General features: G+C 31.5%; 1 protein-coding gene and 3 pseudogenes across 1 annotated transcript; all 4 read right to left on the reverse strand.

The window, feature by feature from the left end:
- Positions 1 to 357: 357 nt before the first annotated feature.
- Positions 358 to 2,974, reverse strand: LOC125419083 (cytochrome P450 CYP82D47-like; annotated as a pseudogene).
- On the reverse strand, positions 2,475 to 5,021 carry LOC107430025 ((S)-N-methylcoclaurine 3'-hydroxylase isozyme 1-like; annotated as a pseudogene).
- An 8,196-nt stretch (positions 5,022 to 13,217) lies between these two features.
- On the reverse strand, positions 13,218 to 15,352 carry LOC107430022 (cytochrome P450 CYP82D47-like; annotated as a pseudogene).
- Positions 15,353 to 16,033: 681 nt separating this feature from the next.
- Positions 16,034 to 18,138, reverse strand: LOC107430026 ((S)-N-methylcoclaurine 3'-hydroxylase isozyme 1). Its single transcript, XM_016040807.4, has 2 exons — positions 17,138 to 18,138; positions 16,034 to 16,732 (listed from the first exon to the last, which is right to left on the reverse strand). Exons 1-2 carry the CDS (start codon positions 18,065 to 18,067, stop codon positions 16,124 to 16,126), a joined length of 1,539 nt encoding a protein of 512 aa, XP_015896293.3. The 5' UTR covers positions 18,068 to 18,138; the 3' UTR covers positions 16,034 to 16,123.
- Positions 18,139 to 20,581: the final 2,443 nt, after the last annotated feature.

Below are 20,581 nucleotides of genomic sequence, written 5' to 3' on the forward strand. Positions count from 1 at the left end.
AATTATAAGGTCTGATCTTCGTGGTGTTTTAATTTAGTATTTTTATTTGGTCGCAGTTGTTGATATTGAGTTTGGTTTTAAGTTTTTGGCTTATTTGTAGCTGTTTTTGTCCAGAAAATGATTGTTTACCCTTTGAGCAATATTTAATTGCTCCTTTTTTACTAAATAAAAGTGTTTTTTTTTGTTTGACAAAAGACTTATATTTATCAATATTTTAAATACTAATAAATATGAATGATTGACAAATTAAATAACATTGTATAAGATGTTTAACTTTAGAACGAAACCAATAAAAATATAATATCACTACAGGTATTCAAGAAGCTGGTAAACAAGTTGATATTTGTCGCATTTTGATATTATAATATATATGTATATATAATTGCAATTGGATACATTACGACATAGTTTATATTATGCATGACATTCAACTCAACAAAAAACCAAATGCATGACTAATTATCCCAATACAGTCTCAAACACCTTGATCCTGCAAATAGTCATAAAATTTCCATGCAATTAAATTAATGTTCATAAAGATTAGAACTAAGACGTGGAGTAACAAAAACTAGAAGGAGTGTTGCTCTCATATTTGTCAACCCACAGCTCTCTGTCATGTCCAAATCTTCATTGAGTACAGGTTTAGAAACTTCAAAACTATGCAAGAAACTAGCCAAAGCCAAATGCATAACCTGGAGAGAGATTGATATACCTGGACATGACCTCCTTCCGGATCCAAAAGGAATAAACTCAAAATCTTTACCCCTCACATCCACTTGTTTATGAATTGTGAAAAACCTCTCTGGCTGGAAATCATCCGGACTTGGCCAACACGCTCGTCGCGTTGAACTTTCCATACATTCACGATCAAACGAGTACCGGTGGGGATGAAGTAGCCGGATGACAGAGTGCAGTCTTCCATTGCAGTTCTAAGACTAATCATGGGATTGGGTGGATAAAGACGTAAAGTTTCTTTTGCAATGGCTTGGAGGTAGATTAGGTTCTTGACATCTGATTCGTCCACGTGTCTGTGTTTTCCAACAACCATTTCTAGCTCATCTTGTGCCTTCTTTAGAGCTTGGGGATTGTTCAGTAGTAATGATAGAGCCCATGTTATCGAAACCATAATGCTGTCACTGCCTCCTAATAAAAGGTTCTGCATATGCAATAAGACAAAGTTTCTTATCAGCCACAGGTCAATGGTAGGTATAAATTTTCTAGCTACTCCATGATATGCTCTTGTCATTTCCTTTTTATGTTTTGAGGTCAAGGTGTTTGATGAATATATATATATATATATATATATTTTATTTTTTATTTTTTATTTATTTTTATGTAGGAGACAAGAATTAAGACAAATTATTCACTCAAAACTGACCAAGTATATATATGTACAGGTACATGCTCACCAAGTAATTGTACATTCTATGTATAATACCCCAAAATTAATGAGAGACTTCTAAGAGCCAAGTACTTCAGCAAAATGTTTAATCAATGTTTGGCATGGCTTCTGTAATGCAATTTCTAGCTTTTGAGGATCGTAAGTTTAAGAATGCTCGGACAGTTTGGTTGAAGAGCTTAAAACCAAAATCAATAAAATGTAACTTTTTAAGAATCTTTTCTGAAGAAACAAAAGTTATCTTAAATGAGTTTTTGTTACCGTGCTAATTTTAGAGATCTTTAGAGAAAAAAAAAATTGTTTATTAGTCTAGTAGCTAGAGTTTCTTACCAAACAAGTAGCCTTAATAATTGTGTCAGCATCAAAACCAGAGATGTTTCGTTGAATCATCTAGGATGTTTAGCATTACATCCATGAAATCCTGTTCTTCTTTGTCTTCTCCACCTATTAATCTCTTCTGCTTATGATCTTCTAACCACTCTCCTAGCAAGATGTCCAAATCTTTTGAAGTTTTTTTCATGGCTTTTTCATATCCATTAATATCCAACCAGCCAAGAGAAGGTATAGCATCAAACAACACAAACACACTAAATAGACAAATAAAATCCCTTATCAATTTCTTGCAATGCCTTGTTTCTTCGTCCTCAAATTCAGCATCAACTCCGAAATATATCTTCCCTCCTATCATTCTCAAACTGATATTATGCCTCAAATCCCCAAACCATTTCATCATATCCACCAGAACTCCACCTCCTTCACCGCCTTTACTAACCCACAATTTGTAAAGCTCTTTGATAGTAGTTTGCACCTTCGATGCTCGAATATGCCTGAGCTTACCAAGTCGATGGTTGGATAAAAGTTCGATAGTAGCGATCTTTCGAACCACGCGCCAATAATCACCATAAGGAGCGAAGCCAAACATAGCATAGTCATAGCCAAGCAACTTTGAAGCAGCAACACTTGGTCCGAGCAAAAGACCTTGTCATGGACAGTAAAACATTCCCTTCCTGTTTCTATACTATTTAGAACCAAAACCCTATGAAAACCTAGCTTTATGGTGAAAACAGGTCCATACTTGTCTGCCATGGATCGTAATATTTTGTGGGTCAGTTGCTGACCATCAAAGAGATGAAGATGGCCTATAATAGGCAAAGCACCTCCAGCCTGAGGGACAGTGCATTGTTTTTGTCTTTTTTTGTTAAACTATAGAGCTTACTAACTCTATTTGGGTATTTTTATTGATACACTGTAATGTTTATGTTTTGGAACACGTGAAGATTCAATTATATACAATAACTTGCCCGGTCAAGCAGCTAATATTATTTGAAAATGCTAAATTGGTCATCCTTTGCTGATAACACACTCGTTATCTATCCACTTAATTACATAGACATTGGTTTCCCTATCTTACATGGCAAAGTTGAATTTAAAAATATTAAAAGTTTAAATGCATTGTTAAACTTTTTAAAAAAATATTTAACTAAATTTAAATTTAATTCATAGTCTCTAAATTCTTATACCAAATTAAGACACCATCTATCACAAAACCAGACTATATTGATTAGCACAACACATTAATGTACTTAATTATATTATACATAAATCTGGGGGGAAAAGTTATCTTACGCTTAAAATTTAGTTCTAGGAAGAAGGAGGAGAGGCACTTTCTTCACCATATCAAGACCAGATTTCTCAGTCATATCCAAGTCCCTTGGATCCTTTCCCAATGGAAGAGACCAATCAAAGAAATGAATGAGGGAAGCAACAATCAAAGGAACATGCATAGCAGCCATTGGTAAGCCAGGGCAAATTCTCCTCCCTGAACCGAAAGGTATCAATTGGAAGTCATTCCCTTTGAAATTCAAACTTGAATTCAAAAACCTTTCTGGTTTGAAATCTGATGGATCATCCCAGTAATTGGGGTCTCTTCCAATGGCCCAGAGGTTCATCAGAATCATCGAGTCCTTAGGATTGGTGTAGTTCATAACTTGGCATGACTCAACTGCTCGATGTGGGAGGAGATATGGTACAGGAGGATACAATCTCAAGGCTTCTTTAATACAAGCTTGAAGGTATGTTAAGTTGGGAACATGGGATTCTGCGATGAAATCTTCTTGGTTGATTTCTTTAGCAAGCTCATCTTCAACAATCTTCAATCACCTTGGATTCTTAATTAGTTCTGCCATTGTCCACTCAATTGCTATGCTGCTAGTGTCTGTTCCATCAACAAACAACTCCTGTATAATTATGTCTAGTTAGTCCAAGCATCAATAAGTTTCGTGAGTAAATGACAAATTTGAATTGCAATAAGAAGTGTCATATAAAAAATTTGGCTTATCCAGCACATATCGTTCACAGAACATGTGTTGCAAGCACATATTTAATTATAATATTCTGCCCCTTAGTACTATATTGTTTTGTCACTATTGATGATCGATATTTGATAGAAACAATAGTCAACATGATATTTCTTAATTTACAGAATGAGAAAATACTGTAAATTTATAATTCCTGTATAAATTTTTAGTTAAAAAATTGAAAAAAATAAGGATAATATTAATACTTAAATAAAATTACATTCATCATATAAATTGCAAGAAGCAGAACCAGTGGTGATCACAGTATAGCAATGCTCTACTCATATTTTACAGTGGTAGGGGTAAAGAAGATAGCAAGGGAGAAGAAGTCATACCAGAAAAAGCACATTAACTTGATCTTCAGGACAACCTTTGTTGATGATAGCATCAAGTAAATCATGTTGATGAGTTGAATCACTAATGCAGCTTTTTTTAATCTCCTTCCTTTCTTTGATGATTTCCTTCCACATCTTAATGCTCTTTTCATGTTGTTCCATGGCTTTCTTCCTCAACCCTTGCAGATCTAATGGCGCCAAGATAGGATAAATATAAGATATATTTGGAGTAGAAGCAAGCTCCACAACGTTCCTCAAAAGCCTAATAATCTCCCCATTTTCACTCTCATCCTCCAAGTTTACAACATCTTTTGAGGCCACAATATTACTAATCATATTGAATACAACAGCAGCCACTAATTCTCTAATCTTCACAACCTGACCTTGCCTTTTACCTATAAATTCCAACATTTCTTTTACCTTTTTCTTTCTTATACAAGCTTGAGTACCTATTGCTTTACTTGAGAATAGCTCGTCTCGAAAAAGGGTCCTCAAGTTCCTCCACAACTCATTGCACTCTAGAGACCATCCAAGTGAAAATTTGTCAAGTTCCGGACTCTTGGCAGCTACAGTGTTTGGAACATATCTGCCGGATAGACTTCTATCATGGGTTTTGAGAATCTCCATTGCAGCAGAAGGCGATGAACCGATTACGAGAAGCTGGTTTCCGAATTTGAGTGAGATGAGAGGGCCATAGGTTTGAGCAAGGCGTGTGAGAGAGAGGTGAGATTTGGTTCCTAATTGAAGGATATTGCCTATAATTGGCCATGGAAATGGACCTGGTGGAAGTGATGAAGACTTGAATATAGACCAAGAATTTCTCAAGTGATTGATACGGAAGAACAACAGGATTGTTACACTGAGGAGGAGGAGGAGAAGAAGAAGATTAGTTTCTTCTGAGAATACTGTATTTTGAGATGTAATTTTCATTAGGAGATTATATTTGGTTTATATTTTCTAGCTGTTAGATTTCCAGGACCACGTGTAAGGATGTGGCTTTGCTTTGTTTTTATCTATAATTGGAGTTTACCCTTATTGACCATACTATATTTGGCTTTATTGTCGGTTAAGTACAAGTTCCAACCATATACGCATTTTAATATATGAATCTAATGAAATTAATCATATGTAACTATTCTATTTTATTTTTATACCATATGACTAATTGTGCTAAATTTATTGGAGTAAATGGCATGATTAGATTAATTTAAGTGATAGAACAGCAATAGTTTATAAAGTAAAATACAAAAATTAGTATGGTTCAGAAGATAAATTGTTATATTGATGTCGCTTCAGTACAATAATTTCTTATAAGATATCAAATAATTAACTTGATGCTCTTATTAGGCCACGCTTACAGATAGTTAAGGTGTATTGTCATCATGTTCTGTAAGAGGAATCTGCAAAAATTAAATTACAAAAATAAAACAGCTAGTCACAGTTGAATTTTGGCATTAAATTTAAATTTTGTTAATTTGTAATTAAAAGAATTTTGTCGTGATATTTGTGTCAGTAATTAATCGTGCTTATCACAAAAAATGTTTTCAGCCACACAGCTTAATTAATTAATTGAAGGCTACAAAACAATTTTGGTGTGAAATATTTTTATTCTCGATCACAAATCACAATAATTAATAGTTAATTAATATAAAAAAATTAAGAAATAAAATTACAGTTAAACCCTCTTTCTTTTTTTAGTTTTACAAAAATGTTTTCGTATATTCAAAAAATTACAAAAATACTTACTTACAATTCATTCATATTGCAATATCAGCCCCTTTTATACATTTTTTTTAAAAAAAATTTCCCACTAAATAGTCAGTTTTCTTTTTTCAAATATATACAATCAATAAAAAATTTTATAATTGACATTTGTATTTTTATACACTCAATTTACATATGACTTTTTCTTTTTTTTTAAATGTAGAAATAGAATTGACACTGAAAATAAAAATTAAATGTAAGTGGTAACTCTTTTTTTTTTTTTTTTTTTTTAAGAATTTGAAAAACAGAGAAGACATTAGTGTGATTTTTTCCTAAAAGAATTAATTAGTAGGCAATGATCGATGTGGGATTTTGTTCTAAACATGGTTTAAAATATCCAAATTTTTTTTGAAATTTTTATTTTTTTAAGGGGTCGAAATAAAATTTATGTTCCAAATAGAAATAGATAGAATTTCTATAATATCCATTGAAATTTTTAAAATTTCTCCAAAATTTCAATGGAAATCTCCGTAAAAATATCCACATCAAATCATTAATAATTTGGTTAAAAAAATTTATAATTTTCATGGAAATTGCTAAAATTTCCATAAAATTCCATTGTAATTTCGAAAATATCCATAGAATTTTTTTTTTAATTTTTTTAAAAAATTCATAAATGTTATTGATATTTTGTAAATTTTTTTGTCAAATTAACTTTATTGATAATTTTTTTACCCTTTAATTGTCTTTTAAACATTTAGTGATATAAGCAAAATAGAATGAATTGAATTAAATAACATTAATAAGTTCTACTTATTGAATATCAATAAAACAAAAATACAAAGATTATAGATTATATTTTTGAACTTGAAAAATCTTATTGTTGTGAATATCTGTTTTACAAATGTGGGTAATAGATGATGAAACATATACATGGAGATGTCACAACAAGAAAAGAATTCAATTTATATGAATTTTGGGTCAATAGGGTTGTAAATCATTTTCATAATCCTTATTCAATTGATATTTATGAAATATCATCAAGTAGCAACTCATGAGTACCATCTCAAATTCAACTATCAGAGAATAGTAGTTATGCACATAGTCAACCGATAATACAAGATCTATATGGTTGGCATATTAATAATTATATGCAAAATTATTAAGGAGATACATCTTTTTATAATTACTTCTCATATTTCACATCTCAGAACCAAAATGCGGAAGAAACCGATGATTTTCAACCACCAAAAATTCTATGTGGTATTAAGATAACATTTATAAACTATAATGTAATTGTAATAATCGTTTCATATATTTTAGTTAATAAATAAATTTATCATATATGTATTTTTGACATGTTTTTATTAATAATAATTTATCAATGGTCATTAATGTTTATTATAAATCAATTCATTAAGAAGAATATAACATCCATTCAATATTTTAGCAAGTTTTATGATCAATTTGATCATTGATGGATTAAATAAGTTAATTCTAAACTTTTAGTAAAAATTTCTATTTTTTAAAACAAATTTCCATCATTTTTTATAATTTTTTTATCGATATTTGATATTTTTCAATATTTCTATGGAAATTTTTGTATTTTAAACTTTTGATATTTCCATTGATACCGATTTTTTGAACTTTGGTTCTAAACATATATGTTGCAACAGAAGTGTGTAATTATAAGCCCTATGATGAGAAGTTGATTTCCAACTCCAAGTGAGAAATTATTTTTTTTTTCCTATGAACAAAACTAAGTGAGAGGAATGGTCGATATAGGTTTTAGCAAATCTTGTTAAAGTAAAAATGAGAATTTCGTGTCAATTTCAATTGTCTTGATGGAGGAAGTGAAAGGGACTTGAATTTAGATAAAGTTCGATATGAATTTAATTATTGATTGAGGTTTGATGAAGAAGACTATAAAGTAGATGGGATGGGGATGAGGAAGAAGAATATCGGTACCCCATACCCCTTATGTGTACAATATGTCTATGATCTTATTGTCATGATAATGATCTTGATTAGTTTGTAATTTATGATTTAATGGTTTTTTAGAAAATCTCTTTTTTTTTTTAGCTTATATTAAAACGTAATAAGCATTTAAAATAGTTTTTTTAGCTTATATGCAAACTTATTGAGCATTTAATACATTTTTTTTATTTACAGCGAAACACTTATTAATTTTTTAATAAAAGCTATTTTTCAAAAAAATCTATTGTACAAAGTTTTATAAACTAAAGCTATATTTTCATCAGCTATACCAAACAAACCCTTAGAATAATATGGATTAGCATTGATTTGACCCCCCAAGCCCAATTCCCAAGTGTTAAATTTTAGCATTTTTTTTATTATTATTATTTTTGTTTTTGCTTCGCCTTTGTGCCTTCATCTAACAGAAGTGAAGACTTTACTAAAATATGATTTTGAATTTCAGTTTGATTTTTTTAATTTCATTTTTAATTTTTAAAATTTATATTTTAAAATATAACTTTCAACTATATTTTTATTTCATTGTCAAAATATAGATTTCAAAAATAACTTATCTCTTTAAATAAAAGATTTAGTTGATTCAATAAAGAACTTGATTTAAATGGGATATTCTATTCCCTTAAATCTCTTTTATCATCTAACCTATTTTTTATTATTTTAATTTTAAGATATTTCCTTTTATATATATTTTAAAATATTCTTATCAATTACAATTACATTGTATAGTTTATTATTTATATTTATAATTTTTATTTGTCAGGATCCGTCCAAAATTTCTCACCGGAACCCTAGACAAGCTCTGATCCCAGGAAAACCCTACCGGACCCTCCAACGGAAAATCTGGCAGAACCTCCCCTAAGGGTTGGACTTACCACAAATTTCCTGCATTGAAAACACATTTCTATATTCATCCCCTTATTCCTCCCACAATACTACAAATTGATTTTACAATTTTACAGCACTTCGTAGGAATAACAGTAATCCAGTACATAAATAATACATAAGTGTCCAGAACAGTATACAGAGCTTCATAAAGTACTATTAAGCATAGAATACAACAAAGATGAAAGAAATATTACAATTGAAATAAACGAGTACAAAGGTACTTCTCGAACTACCACCCCTTGCATATAAGGGAACGGAATTTAAAAACGTGAGATATTAATCATCTCAGTGAGTAACCCTATCTACTAAAAACTTTTAATATTAATTATATAACAAATAAGGAAATTTAATTTAATACCGACAATTAAATAGATAAAAAAAATAATAACAATGGAAAGTAATAATTTCTCTCAAAACCCTCACTATTTATTCCATTGGAAATGTTTCCTTTTTAAAACATTTTCACAAAATCCGATATCCGTATTTTCCGAAAACCAAGGGATCAAACAACTTAATAAACAATAAATAAATAAATACCCCAAATATAATTAAAATGTAAATAAATATAATAAATAATTTTTGAACACTTTGGGGTTTGAAATTTCCATCCAAAAATTTATACTTGACACACCACACCATATACCAGTGATGCCCTCCGATACCCAGCGTCTCGAGCACCGACTGGTGGGAGGTTAAAGAGAGAAACTTGCAAACGGCACTTCGGCGTCCCGACAGTACCGCTGCTGAAACCGTCATCCCGGCCAAGGAGGGGGGCGGCTGTGGCCAATATCAAACTTGCCTGCTCACGGTCCAATGGCAACTCATGGGAGACATAATAACTTGCGCACTAACCACATATACATTGGAACACCAATACTGTATGAGTGCGTCTAAAATAATTGTTAAATTAATATAACCGTACCGATTTTCCAAAATCACCGTGGGAAATATACCAGTTTTCAAATTTACCATCCCATATATTTTCCTTTAACATACCGGGTACGAAACCATCAATAACAAATAAAAATAATTTTTCTCGTAACATGAGGTCCAATAAATAATATTCCACGGGCATAATTATAAAATTCAAACCACCAATTTAAACAAACAATTTCCTTAAAATATTTAAACCAATTATGCCCAAATATGATATTAAAACCACATACGATTTATTACTGAAAATACCTTGCTCATGCGTAATAAATAAAATTAAATCACAATAAAATAATAATTTTCCACAATTATAATTAAATTGCGCCACATGAGCATAATTCCAAATATCCATTAAATACCAATTAAATATAATTAATTGCCCAAAATATTTTTAAAGGTGGGTTACTCACCTTGAGCGCGTATATCAGCTAAGATCCTCCGCAGGATCAACTCTACTACCCACACGTGCACCTATAACATCCACAGTACACCAACCAAATATATTAATATTTTAATCGGATAACTCCCAAATGGGTACCCGGGGAACGAACACAAACGACAACTAAAAATTACGAATAATATACCGAATCGAAGCTTGAGTGACGAGGATCACGGATCCGGTCTTACTTCCCTAAGATCGGATCCGAGGTGGCCGGAATCTCGCCGGAAAGTTTTCGAGATTCAACTCCTCGCTTCTCCCAAACCGTCGAGGAAAAGGACGCCGGATTTGGATTCAGGAGGTCGGAATTAGTTGAGAGGGACCGGAGACGGGACTGGGTACTCACCGGAACAGTAATTCCCGGCGAGCCGTCGCGGTCACCGGCAACCGCCGTCGGTGGCGGCGCGTCTGGTGGCCGATGGCTGAGATTTTTGGGGGCTTTGTAGATCGAGGGGAGAGGGTTCCAATAGGACCGGCTGTGAGGCAAACGGAGGCCGGAAGGCGAAGAGATCGGGATTTGAAGGTTTTCGGCGCTTCGCCGGAAAATACTCCGATCTCGGCGCGTCGGAGGTCCCATGGCCGTGAAATTTGATGGGTAGGCCGGAATTCCCACGGGAGAGACCGGTCAGGCGCGTGTGGCTTGAAAGTGGCCGAAAATGGGTCAAACGGCGGTGGCCGGCGGTGGAGGGGAAAAATCGCCGTCGAGCTTCGCCGGCTCGTTTTGGGCGCGTCCGGCGACCAGTGATTGTGAAATTTCGGAGTTCGGCCGGAAATGGAGAGGCGCTCCAGTTTGGCCGACGCGTGTAGCAAGAATCGGCCTGAAAATTTGACAATTTCGGCGGCCGGTCGTTTCTCTCTCTCCTTCTCTCTCTCCTCTCTCTCTTTCCTCCCCGTCGTTTTTGCCAAATAAAAGACACCGTGGGTGACACTGGTCACCCACATGGACCAATCAGGTGACAACATGTGGCGTTACTGTACACTTAATCCAGATATAATAAAATATTACGGTATCTAGCGAACTTCACACGTCCATAACTTTTTAACCAAATGTCCAATTTAAGCGTGCCGCTAATCTATGAACTCGTATCGATGAGTACTTTACAACCATACAAAAGTCAAAACAAAATTATACAATGATAAAAAGTCAACTCCCAGCACCTTTTGGACAGTTTGTACCTCGACTTGTTTTGCCCATAACTTTCAAACCGTAGATTCGTTTTCGACGTGCTACTAGTCTACGAACTCGGGACATCATGCACTTCGCCACGGTACCATGGTCAACTAGAAATTTCAACCGGAACAAAAAGTCAACTTTTGACCCACTCGATCAACGGTCAACCTCGGTTAACGTGCACGAATTCCGATGTGGTTTGGATCGTGGTGTTACATTATTAATATGTATATTTATAATTGATAAAAATCATAACATATTTTTCTGAAAAAAAATTAATTATTTTTTATATTAAATATTAGATATTTTACTATTGAATATTAAATAATAAAATTATAGATAATCAATTTTTCAATTTCAATTTAAACTTAATTATTATCATTTTAACTTAGCTTGAGTTTATGCATTTTCTATATTTGAGAATATAATAATTAAATGGTAGGATTGTTATTTAATAATATTATAATTCTTGTTAAGAAAATAAAATTAATACATGAATCTACATATGATAGCAATCAAGATCCGAAATTGAATCAATATCACAAAAGTTAACTTAGTCATAATTAATAATGAAATTTATAAAGGTAATTAAACTGAAGATAATTTTGAGGTTTTCACTTCATTTTTTGCGCGTGTATGTGTATGTATTTGTATATATTTTAAAAAATGTTTTAAAATTTCCACGCTTAACAGGGGGAAAAAATGAAAAAAAAAAAAAAAAAACTTGAAGTTGCGATCATACAGATCTTATTGTGGAAGTTCGAGATATTGTGATTAATTAATTATAAGGTCTGGTCTTCGTGGTGCTTTATTTTAGTGTTTTTTTTGGGTGATATAGAGTTTGGTTGTAACTTTTTGGCTTATTTGTAGCTGTTTTTGTCCAGAAAACGATTGTTCACCTTTTGAGCAATATTTAATTGTTTATTTTTGCTAAATAAAAGTTTTTTTCTTTTTTTCTTTTTTTTTTTTTTTTTGGTTTGACAAAAGAATTATATTTTGTACTACTCATCAAAAGCTCAAATTGCAATATCGATAATGGATGGAAGAATTCAATATGCCAAGTCAAACTCCTAAAAAGGGAGAAAAATAACCAAACAAGGAAAGTGAGAATTAGGTAAAATAATATTTAGCTGATTCTGTTTCTAATTTGTTAATTTCTCTACTTTGACATGAACTTTTTTTGATGAATACTTGGATATGTTATATCGAATATATGTAGTGATATGGTAAGATATGACCATTTGTTAAACCGAAAAAAAAAAAAAAATCAATTACAACTTGGTTTACTCTTTCTTTTTTTATTTTTTATTTTTTATTTTTTTGGGGCTTAAATTACAACTTGGTTTACTTTGTGACATGATTTAGTATGCCAGCTATATCAATCTCCCTTCTTAACATAGCAAATTATTAACAGATATACAGAATCAAATTACATGTTGTTTAGAGGAGTTTAAAGATAAGCAAGTAATAATTAAGAAAACAATAAGAATAATATAAATATCAATTGGGTGGAAGAATTGAAATTCAAAATCATTGTCTTAAAAGTTATATAGATTTACTACTGAACTATCTTGATAGAGATGAAAATATGGATACCAATTTATTTATTAATATTTTAATTTTAAATACTAATATATAATATGAATGATTGACTAATTAAATAACCTAATATAAGATGTTTAACTTTAGAACGAAACCAATAAAAATATAATATCAACTATTGGTATTCAAGAAGCTGGTAAACAAGTTGATATTTGTCGCATTTTAATATTATAATATATATGTATATATAATTGCAATTCAATACATAACGACAAAGTTTATACAATGCATGACATTCAATTCAACAAAAAACCAAACTACTCAAAAAAAAAAAATATATATATATATATAAATATATTTTTTTTATATATGGCAAGGAAATGCATGACTAATTATCCCAATACAGTCTCAAACACCTTGATCCTGCATATAATCATAAAATTTCCACGCAATTAGATTAATGTTCATAAAGATTAGAACTAAGACGTGGAGTAAGAAAAACTCGAAGGGGTGTTGCTCTCATATTTGTCAACCCACTGCTCTCTGTCATGTCCAAATCTTCATTGAATACAGGTTTAGAAACTTCAAAACTATGCAAGAAGCTAGCCAAAGCCAAATGCATAACCTGGAGAGACATTGATATACCTGGGCATGACCTCCTTCCTGATCCAAAAGGAATAAGCTCAAAATCTTTACCCCTCACATCCATTTGTTTATGAATTGTCAAAAATCTCTCTGGATGAAAATCGTCCGGACTGGGCCAAACACGCTCGTCGCGTTGAACTTTCCATACATTCACCATCAAACGAGTACCGGCGGGGATGAAGTAGCCAGATGAGAGGGTGCAATTTTCCATCGCACTTCTAAGACTAATCATGGGATTGGGTGGATAAAGACGTAAAGTTTCTTTAGCAATGGCTTGGAGGTAGATTAGGTTCTTGATATCTGATTCGTCCACGTGCCTTTGTTTGCCAACAACCATGTCTAGCTCATCTTGTGCATTCTTTAGAGCTTAGGGATTGTTTAGTAGTAATGATAAAGCCCATGTTATCGAAACCAAAATGCTGTCACTGCCTCCTAATAAAAGGTTCTGCATATGCAATAAGACAAAGATCCTTATCAGCCACAGTTCAATGGTATGTATAATTTTTCTAGCTACTCCATGATATGCTCTTGTCCTTTCCTTTTTATGTTTTGAGGTCAAGGTGTTTGATGAATATATATATACATATTTATGTAGGAGACAAGAATTAAGACAAATCATTAACCACTCAAAATTGACCAAGTATATATATGTACAGATACATGCTCACCAAGTAATTGTACATTCTATGCATGATACCCCCAAAATTAATGAAAAACTCCTAAAAGCCAAGTACTCCAGCAAAATATTAAGTTAATGTTTGGCATGGCTTCTGAAATGCAATTTCTAGCTTTTGAGGCTCATAAGTTTAAGAATGTTTGGACAGTTTTGTTGAAGAGCTTAAAACCAAAATCAGTAAAATGTAACTTTTTAAGAATCTTTTCTGAAGAAACAAATGTTATCTTAAACGAGTTTTTGTAACCGTGCTTAATTTTAGAGATCTTTAGAGCAAAAAAATGTTTATTAGTCTAGTAGCTAGAGTTTATTACCAAACAAGTAGCCTTAATAATTGTGTCAGCATCAAAACCAGAGATGTTCGTTGAATCATCTAGGATGTATAGCATTACATCCATGAAATCTTGTTCTTCTTTGTCTTCTCCACCTATTAATCTCTTCTGCTTATGATCTTCTAACCACTCTCCTAGCAAGATGTCCAAATCTTTTGAAGTTTTTTTCATGGCTTTTTCATATCCATTAATATCCAACCAGCCAAGAGAAGGTATAGCATCAGACAACACAAACACACTAAATAGAGAAACAAAATCCCTCATCAATTTCTTGCAACGCCTTGTTTCTTCGTCCTCGAATTCAGCATCAACTCCGAAATATCTCTTCCCTCCTATCATTCTCAAACTGATATTATGCGTCAAATCCCCAAACCATTTCATCATATCCACCAAAACTCCACCTCCTTCACCAGCTTTACTAGCCCACAACTTGTAAAGCTCTTTGATAATAGTTTGCACCTCCGATGCTCGAATATGCTTGAGCTTACCAAGTTTTGGTTGGATAAAAGTTCAATAGTTGCGATCTTTCGAACCTCGCGCCAATAATCACCATAAGGAGCGAAGCCAAACATAGCATAGTCATAGCCAAGCAACTTTGAAGCAGCAACACTTGGTCTAGAGAAAAAGACCTTGTCATGGACAGTAAAACATTCCCTTGCCATTTCTATACTATTCAGAACCAAAACTCTATGAAAACCGAGCTTTATGGTGAAAACCGGTCCATACTTTTCTGCCATGGATCCTAATGTTTTGTGGGTCAGTTGCTGACCACCAAAGAGATGAAGATGGCCTATAATAGGCCAAGCACCTCCAGCCTGAGGGACAGTGCATTGTCTGGTCTTAGAACAATCGGTTGGAATTTTTAGGTGGTAGTAAATGAAATAGATGAGGAGGAAGGGAAGGATAATAGCATACATCATAGTTAGCAGGGGATTATGAGAAAGAGAATACTCCATTAATGCTGGACGAGGAATAATCTAGAAGGTAGATTTGGAAAAGTGAAGAGAAAAGTAGGAAGCAATTTTCTTCTTGAAAAAGGAGATTATTCATCCATTAAAATATTTTGATATCCACTTGGAGTTTAATTATTGCAAAAATAATTCACGTGGTTTTTGTCTTGTTTTGTTGAAATATAGAGCTTACTAACTCTATTTGGGTGTTTTTATTGGTATATTGTGATGCTTATATTTTGGAAGATAACACATAAAACGGGAAAATAATTTTTCCACCGGAAGAAGAAGAACACGTGAAATTGCAATTATATACAGTAACTTGCCCGGTCAAGTAGCTAATATTTTAAAAAATGCTAAATTGGTCATCCTTTGCCGATAACACACTGGTTATATATCCACTTATTTACATGGACTGGGGTTTCCCTATCTTACACGGCAAAGTTGAATTTGAACAAATTAATAGTTTAAATTCATTGTTAATTTCTTTTTCTTTTTTTTTTTTTTTAAAGTCTGAATATATATATATATATATATATATGCAGTTTGGAAAATGAAATGCTTAAGCAGATATGATTGGTTCGGATTATTTTAAAGTTTAATTCAATCATATTTAACTAAATTTAAATATAATTCGTAGCTCTAAATTCTTATACCAAATTAAGACACCATCTATCACAAAACCATACTATATTGATTACACAACACATTGATGTACTTACTTATATTACACATAAAACTTAAGAGGAAAATTATCTCATATTTAAAATTTAGTTCTTGGAACAAGGAGGAGAGGCACTTTCTTCACCATATCAAGACCAGATTTCTCAGTCATATCCAAGTCCCTTGGATCCTTTCCCAGTGGAAGAGACCAATCAAAGAAATGAATGAGGGAAGCAACAATCAAAGGAACATGCAAAGCAGCCATTGGTAAGCCAGGGCAAATTCTCCTTCCTGAACCGAAAGGTATCAATTGGAAGTCATTCCCTTTAAAATCCAAACTTGAATTCAAAAACCTTTCTGGTTTGAACTCTGATGGATCTTCCCAGTAATTTGGGTCTCTTCCAATGGCCCAGAGGTTCATCAGAATCATTGAGTCCTTAGGAATGGTGTGGTTCATAACTTGGCATGACTCAACTGCTCGATGTGGGACGAGATATGGTATAGGAGGATACAATCTCAAGGCTTCTTTAATACAAGCTTGAAGGTATGTTAAGTTGGGTACATGGGATTCTGCTATGAAATCTTCTTGATTGATTTCTCTAGCAAGCTCATCTTCAACAATCTTCAAGCACCTTGGATTCCTAATTAGTTCTGCCATTGTCCACTCAATTGCTAAGCTGCTAGTGTCTGTTCCAGCAATAAACAACTCCTGTAAAATTATGTATAGTTAGTATAGGCATCAAAAAGTTTCGTGCGTAAATGACAAATTTGAATTGCTAAAGAAATGTCATATAGAAAATTTGGCGTATCCAACACATATCGTTCACAACATATGTGTTGCGAGGACATATTTGATTATCATATTCTGCCCCTTGGTACTGTATTCTTTGTCACCATTAATCGATATTTGGTAGAAACGGTAAGTGATATAATAATTATTAATTTATAGAATAAGAAAACACAATAAGTTTTTTTTTCCCCTATAAGTTTTCAATTAAAAAACTAAAAAAATAATGATAATAAAATATTTAAATAAAATAACAATCATCATATCAATTGCAAGTAGCAGAACCAGTGGTGATCACAGAAGATAGCAAGGAAAAAGAAGTCATACCAGAAAAAGTACATTGACTTGATCATCAGGACAACCTTTGTTTATGATAGCATCAAGTAAATCATGTTGATGAGTTGAATCACCAATACGGCTTTTTCTAATCTCCTTCCTTTCTTTGATGATTTCCTTCCACATCTTATTGCTCTTTTCATGTTGTTCCAAGGCTTTCTTCCTTAACCCTTGTATATCCAATGGCGCCAAAAGAGGATAAATATCAGATATATTTGGAGTAGAAACAAGCTCCACAACGTTCCTCACAAGCCTATTAATCTCCCCATTTTCACTCTCATCCTCCAAGTTTACAACATCTTTTGAGACCACAATATTACTAATCATATTGAATACAACAGCAGCCACTAATTCTCTAATCTTCACAACCTGACCTTGCCTTTTACCTATAAATTCCAACATTTCTTTTACCTTTTTCTCTCTTATACAAGCTTGAGTACCTATTGCTTTACTTGAGAATAGCTCGTCTCGACAAAGGGTCCTCAAGTTCCTCCACAACTCATTGCACTCTAGAGACCATCCAAGTGAAAATTTGTTAAGTTCCGGACTTTTCGCAGCTAAAGTGTTTGGAACATATCTGCCGGATAGACTTTTATCATGGGTTTTCAGAATCTCCATTGCAGCAGAAGGCGATGAACCAATCACGAGAAGCTGGTTTCCGAGTTTGAGTGAGAAGAGAGGGCCATATGTTTGAGCAAGGCGTGCGAGAGAGAGGTGAGGATTGGTTCCTAATTGAAGGATATTGCCTATAATTGGCCATGGAAATGGACCTGGTGGAAGTGATGAGGACCTGAATATAGACCAAGAATTTCTCAAGTGATTGATGAGGAAGAACAACAGGATTGGTAGACTGAGAAGGAGGAGGAGAAGAAGAAGATTAGCTTCTTCTGAGAATACTGTAGTTTGAGATGTGATTTTCATTGGGAGAAGAATATTTGGTTTATCTTTTCTAGCTGTTTGATTTCCAGTACCACATGTAAGGATGTGGCTTTGCTTTTCTTTTATTTATAATTAGAGTTTGCCTTCATTCACTGTAACATATTTGGCTTTAGTGTCGGTTAAGTCCAAGTTCCAGCCATATACGCGTTTGAATATTTGAATCTAAAGAAATTAATCATATTTAAATATTCTATTTTATTTTTATACCATATGACTAATTGTGCTAAATTTATTAAAGTAAATGGCATGATTAGACTAAGTTAAGTGATAGAAAAGCAATTGTTTATAAAGTAAAATACAAAAATTAGTATGGTTCAGAGGATAAATTGTTATATTGATGTCGCTTTAGCACAATAATTTCTTATAAGATGTCAAATAATTAACTTGATGCTCTTATTAGGCCACCCTTACAAATTTCTTATTTAATATTTTTAATAATAGTTAAGGTGTTGTCATCATGTTCTGTAAAAGGAATATGCAAAAATTAAATTACAAAAATAAAACAGCTAGCCACCGTTGACTTTTGGCATTAAAATCAAATTTTGTTAATTTGTAATTAAAAGAATTTTGTCATAATATTTGTGTGTCAGTAATTAATCGTGCCTGCAACAAAAAATGTTTTCAGCTATACAGCTTGATTAATTAATTGAAGGCTACAAAACAATTTTGGTGTGAAATATTTTTAATCTCGATCACAAATCTCTATAATTAATAGTTAATTAATATAGAAAAAAAAATAAAGAAAAAAATTACAGTTAAACCCTCTTTCTTTTTTGAGTTTTACAAAGATGTTTTCGTATATTCACAAAATTACAAAAATACTTATTTACATTTCATTCATATTGCAATACCAGCCCCTTTTATACTTTTTCTTTTTTTTTTTATCGATTTTCAATTCTTTTTTATATTTAATATTTAATATTAAAATTATAGATGGTTATTAATTTTTTTATTTAAATTTCTTTGTTTAATTTTGAATAATAGTATATACTATCTATTATCTATATTGAAACTTGACATATTTAAAAAAAATTAGATAATATTTAATATATTGAATAATTTTAGATAATTATCAATTTTCAATTTAATTTTCTTTGTTCTATTCAGTAATTAATACTATTAAATATTAAATATTGACACTTGACATATTTTTTAAAAATTTATAGATAATATTTGATTTAAATAGCTCACCATTTCACTTGACAAAACTATTCAATTTAATATATATTAATATAGTTTTGGAGAAAAAACAATCCATTATTATTCGCTAAGATACTTAGCAAAACAGTTTAACAAACTATCCAACTTTAATATATTAATAAGATAAGACTTATGATTTAGACTAATATGGATTAGCCTTACTTTGGCCCCACATAGTTTCTTCTTCAAGTGAATTTGGATAACTATCTGTATGCTAAATCATGAAGGGCTTGTTTGGTAAAATTTATAAATGATTGCTTTTTGATTTTCAATTATTTTTAAAAGTTTTTGATATTTCACTTGTTGATTATAAAATTTTGTTCAAGAAATGTCAAAATTCGAAAAGAAATGGATTTAATTTAGTTTCTTTGGAATTAATTTCTTAGGATTGATTTTCTTCAGAATTAGTTTCTTAAGATTAATTTTTCTTCTGTTATGCTTGGAAAGAAATATGAAAATTAGAATTAATAATAATTAAATTTAATATTATATAATAAAATTTAATATTATATAATAAATTAATAACAAAGTATTTTTAAAAAATATTAAAACTATTTTTTTTTGAAATTCTTAAAATGATTCTTTTCCACATATTTTGCCATATAGGTGGAAATATAATTTTTTAAGCCCATATTTTTCCATATCAAAATAAATATTCAAATAAAGAAAAATTATCATTATCCAAATAGAGCCTAAACTTAAAGAACAAAAAATATATATACATACATCAAATTAAAAATCATTTAAAATAATGATTTTTTTGTTATCATTATAATCATTTATCATTCCTAATATAGTTAAATATCACTTATTAATGTTGAGAAAATGAGTGAGTCAGCTAACCTTATTAAAACATAACTAAGCTAAAGGGAATTTTATTCTACTAAGCTCTAGCTGTATAGACTTAGCCCTGGTTGTAGAGACATTACTAAATAATATTACATACACCATTTAGTCTATCAATATATATATATATATATATATTCCAAATATATGTATAATTATTCGATCGTTTTATATTTAATAATATTTATTGTTTAAAATATTTGTTTATCTATTTTTAAATTATATTAATATATTAATCAATTAAATAATAATATATGTATTATTAATAAATATATTTATAAATTAGATGATAGAATTATTCAAAATAATTTATCTACTTCTTCGTATCTAATTAAAAGCAATTAAGTCGATCTTCCATTGGGAACAAAAACACGTTGCAAGGATCACAGCATTTAATAAATATTTAGTTTTTAAATACTCTGACGTGTAATTTTTTAAACATTAATAGTT

The sequence above is a fragment of the Ziziphus jujuba genome, chromosome 6 (assembly GCF_031755915.1).
Source record: "Ziziphus jujuba cultivar Dongzao chromosome 6, ASM3175591v1".
NCBI classification, from domain to species: domain Eukaryota; kingdom Viridiplantae; phylum Streptophyta; class Magnoliopsida; order Rosales; family Rhamnaceae; genus Ziziphus; species Ziziphus jujuba.

Coding starts and splice junctions, on each gene's coding strand:
- LOC107430026 (XM_016040807.4), bottom strand. CDS start 18,067: ATGAAAATCACATCTCAAACTACAGTATTCTCAGAAGAAGCTAATCTT. Junction 16,733..17,137: donor AAGTCAATGTACTTTTTCTG/GTATGACTTCTT, acceptor ATAATTTTACAG/GAGTTGTTTATTGCTGGAAC.